The sequence below is a fragment of the Helobdella robusta genome (genome assembly GCF_000326865.2).
Source record: "Helobdella robusta unplaced genomic scaffold HELROscaffold_8, whole genome shotgun sequence".
In the NCBI taxonomy this organism is placed as follows: Eukaryota; Metazoa; Annelida; class Clitellata; order Rhynchobdellida; family Glossiphoniidae; genus Helobdella; species Helobdella robusta.
In genome coordinates, this window is record NW_008705459.1 from 427,534 (window position 1) to 431,227 (window position 3,694).

General features: G+C 36.2%; 1 protein-coding gene across 1 annotated transcript in view; it reads right to left on the reverse strand.

Moving 5' to 3' along the window:
* The window catches only part of HELRODRAFT_108304 (hypothetical protein), a 20,740-nt gene extending 17,246 nt beyond the window's left edge, over window positions 1–3,494 (reverse strand). The window contains exons 1-3 of the mRNA XM_009031941.1: window positions 3,249–3,494; window positions 2,307–2,352; window positions 2,106–2,195 (exon numbers count right to left, since the gene is read on the reverse strand). Of these exons, the coding sequence (XP_009030189.1) occupies window positions 2,106–2,195; window positions 2,307–2,352; window positions 3,249–3,379 (267 nt within the window). The 5' untranslated portion in view covers window positions 3,380–3,494. The remainder of the gene's footprint in view (window positions 1–2,105; window positions 2,196–2,306; window positions 2,353–3,248) is intronic.
* Between the last annotated feature and the right edge of the window lie 200 nt (window positions 3,495–3,694).

The following is a 3,694-nucleotide window of genomic DNA, read 5'->3' on the forward strand; positions in this document are numbered from 1 at the left end:
CCGTGCATCACAATCGGAAATTATTAATTTGGTTTTCTAGCGGGGAAATCAACAATTGATGCAATTCACATCCTTCGGCAACTGCAAGAGAAGTACCTCGCAAAGCATCAACAACTATCACACATTTTTGTAGACCTTGAAAAGGCATTTGATCGAGTTCCCCGTGAAGCAATCAGGTGGAGTCTACGTCGACAACTCATTCCAGAATATCTTGTTCGACTTATGATGGAAATGTATACGAATACTAAGACTCTTGTCAGCACAACGGTTGGAAACACAGATGCATTTGACATCGGCGTTGGAGTTCACCAAGACTCGATTCTCAGTCCACTGTTATTTATAACTGTGATGGAAGAAATCACAAAACCGATGCGCACTGGTGACATTTGGAATCTAGTATATGCTGATGATATCGTTTTAACAGCCACGTCTGAGCAGAATGCAGCACAGATGTTTGAAGATTGGAACACCAGACTCGCCGATCATGGATTCAAAGTAAACATCAGCAAAACCAAAGCAATGAACACTGGTGAACCCATCTAATCCACAGCTACTGGACGATGGCCCTGTTCAGTTTGTAAAGCTGGTGTAGGTAACAATTCAATTAAGTGTCAGCAGTGTAATCAGTGGTGTCACAAACGTTGTTCAAAAATAATTGGTTCTTTATCTAAAGTGTCCAATTTTGTTTGTCCTGCTTGCATCAATCCACAACAACAAATTCGAAACAGCACTGTTTTTGAAGCCATTAAGGTAGAGAAAGTCACATCGTTTCAATATCTAGGGGATGTTCTGAATTGTACTGGAAAAGCTGAATCTGCCGTTCAAGCAAGCATACGTGCAGCCTGGAATAAATGGCATTTCCTTGCCTGTATATTGATGCGGCGTGACATCCCACTACCACTACGATCAAGACTTTATAAATCTGTGATACGTCCGGTGTTGTTATATGGTGCAGAAACATGGCCAATGACAACCAAACTGGAACAACAACTTCAACGAACCGACATGAAAATCCTCCGATGGATGCAACGAATTAATCTGAAGGACCACATCAAATCTACCGAAATCCTGCGCCGTGCTGGTTTAGATGATATAAAGGACGAATGCCGGCAACACCGTCTGCGGTGGTTTAGTCCTGTCAAACGAAGTGGAAACAGTGCCATAACTTCTTTTGCAGATGTTGAAGTACCTGGCACACGTCCCAAAGGTCGTCCAAAGAAGTCCTGGTAGCAAACACTTGAGCAGGACATGAAAGCTCTAAATGTAAATGAAATGGATACAACTGATCGTCTAATTTGGCGCAAAAAGTTGATGGCAAAGGAAACAACGTCCTACATCGAGAAACCGGGTCTCTGGAGGCAAAACGAAAATTGATTGATTGAATTTCATTATTTTATAAAAAAAACATTAAATTATGAGCGGCAAGATGATATATTGGTCATGGAACCGGGTCCTGCTAATGTAGTGACCGAATTAGAAGACAAATAGATTCCAACCTAATACATAAAATGTGCATCATGCCTGGATTCAAACATGCTCACACATACAGGCGATGAGCCTGTGTTGCTCATACCTCTAAGAATTAATTACGATAATAATAAAAATAATAATAACAATAAATGAGTCAACTTCACAATGATAATAACAATAAATAAGTCAACTCCACAATGAAAATATAAAATGAACTTTCTCTTAGAATAAAAAAAAACTGAACTCCTGCCCAAACATGTATATTTAAAGAGTGAGGTTAAAAGTCATTCTCTTTTACTGACAGTTCATGTAGTGAAACCAGGCATTGCATGTTGCAGATGATGGACTGGGGTCGTTTTGCACTTGAATCAGACAAAGCATGACCAGGTACCTTTAACCATTACGCTATCATGCCACCAAAGCTTATTAACATAATTAATAGGACATCTATATATTACTTTATTATTTATCTTAAATATATTTTCTGAATTCTCAAAATACAATATTGAATAAACCTAATATTATTAAACACTCTTTCATTTCAAATAATTCCAACAGGATCATCTACAAAAGACGTATATCACTCTTATTCCTATTATCCTAATCACAGAAAACATTTCAAACATCATATTTACCTTTCCAATGCCACATCTTGTTAGCATTTCAGCTGCAACACTGCCAACCCCACCGACACCTACGATGGCAACTGTGAAGTCTCGAATTTTCTATATAGAAATAAATTTTCTAACTGATCATTACTTTTTAAACTAAAAAAACATTTGAAAAATGTATTGATCTTTGCAAAAGAACTTTAATAATAATCTATTAAACATTACCTGGTAGTTTTCAACAATGCCCATTCGTTTCAAAGCCATTAATCGACTGAAACAAAAATGATTTACACATTTTATTTTAAGAATCAATTGATCAACTTATAAATTTCTTTTTATATGAACTGAATATATATTAATGGGTGTTTTATATCAAATTTGAGACTTTATTCAACTAATAAACACACGATATCAAAAACATTTAGTAGTTGTTAGGTGAGCTACATTTGATGGGTCTCCTGCGAATATTCCCTTTTTTGGATTTGATAGTTTAGGTTGCTTTGCTCCTTGTACCGTGGACAAGTTGCATTCTGTTTTCATGAATTTGCGTAAGACTACCTGTCGATTGAAAACTGTCCCCACAGCGATTTTGATGAAGTTCCTTGATGATTTGCTGCCGTTTTTCGTTCTGTTGATTAATGTCTCGTTTGCCACTGGCATGTTTCCTTCTGGTTTGAAAAGAGCCGTGGTGACACCATTGTTGAAAAAGGCTGGTTTTGATATTAATGGCAGTAAAAATTATCGACCAATCTTTGATCTTTCGTTCTTGTCTAAGATTTTCAAGCGTTTGTTCATACTCGTTTTGTAAGTCGCTTTAACACACACCACTTGCTGCCTAATGTTTAATATGCCTACCGTGCTTTTGCCTTGACAGAAACAGTATTGCTTAAGATGTTTGACGTCATAACATCTCACACTGACAAGCGATAAAAACTGCCATTTTGAGTATGAGTGCCACATTTGACACAGTTGATATCCGGATGTTATTGACTAGGTTTGAGTTTGCTTTCGGGGAGAAGGATCTTGCATTTTGCTAGTTGAATTCGTTTGTGGCTGACAGAGGGCAATAGGTCTTGTTTAATGATGGTTTGTCTACCAAAGCATGTTTGTCCACGGGGGTGCTGCAGGGATCAGTTACTTACAAACCTAAAACCAAAATAAAATAACCTATAAGGGTTCCAATCTTTTACTTCCGAGCTAATTTCTGCAATTTTATCACGACGCGGATAATTTCTTCCCATATGTTGAACAGTTTCTTCTTTTCTCCGGCTTTCATCGGTTAACTCTTGCGAATTCATACTGAATTGAATGTGAAGCGAACTTAGGAAAAAACTTTAAAAAAAAAGGAGTAAAAAAGACGCTCGTTAGTTTCGAGTTCCCTTCTGCTAGCCCAGATGAAAATTAGGAAGATTTTTCTGCCACGAAAAACCTGATAAATAATGCATATGAAAAAAGTGAAATTAATTTTCATCCATCCTAATTGTATAGCGTTGAGTTTAATTTATAAATAATGTAAATAGTAAGTAATATATAATAAAAATTAAAAATAATAAATATAAAAATAATAAAAAACAACATATCTTAATAAAATTTTTTTATTATTCTTTAAAAAT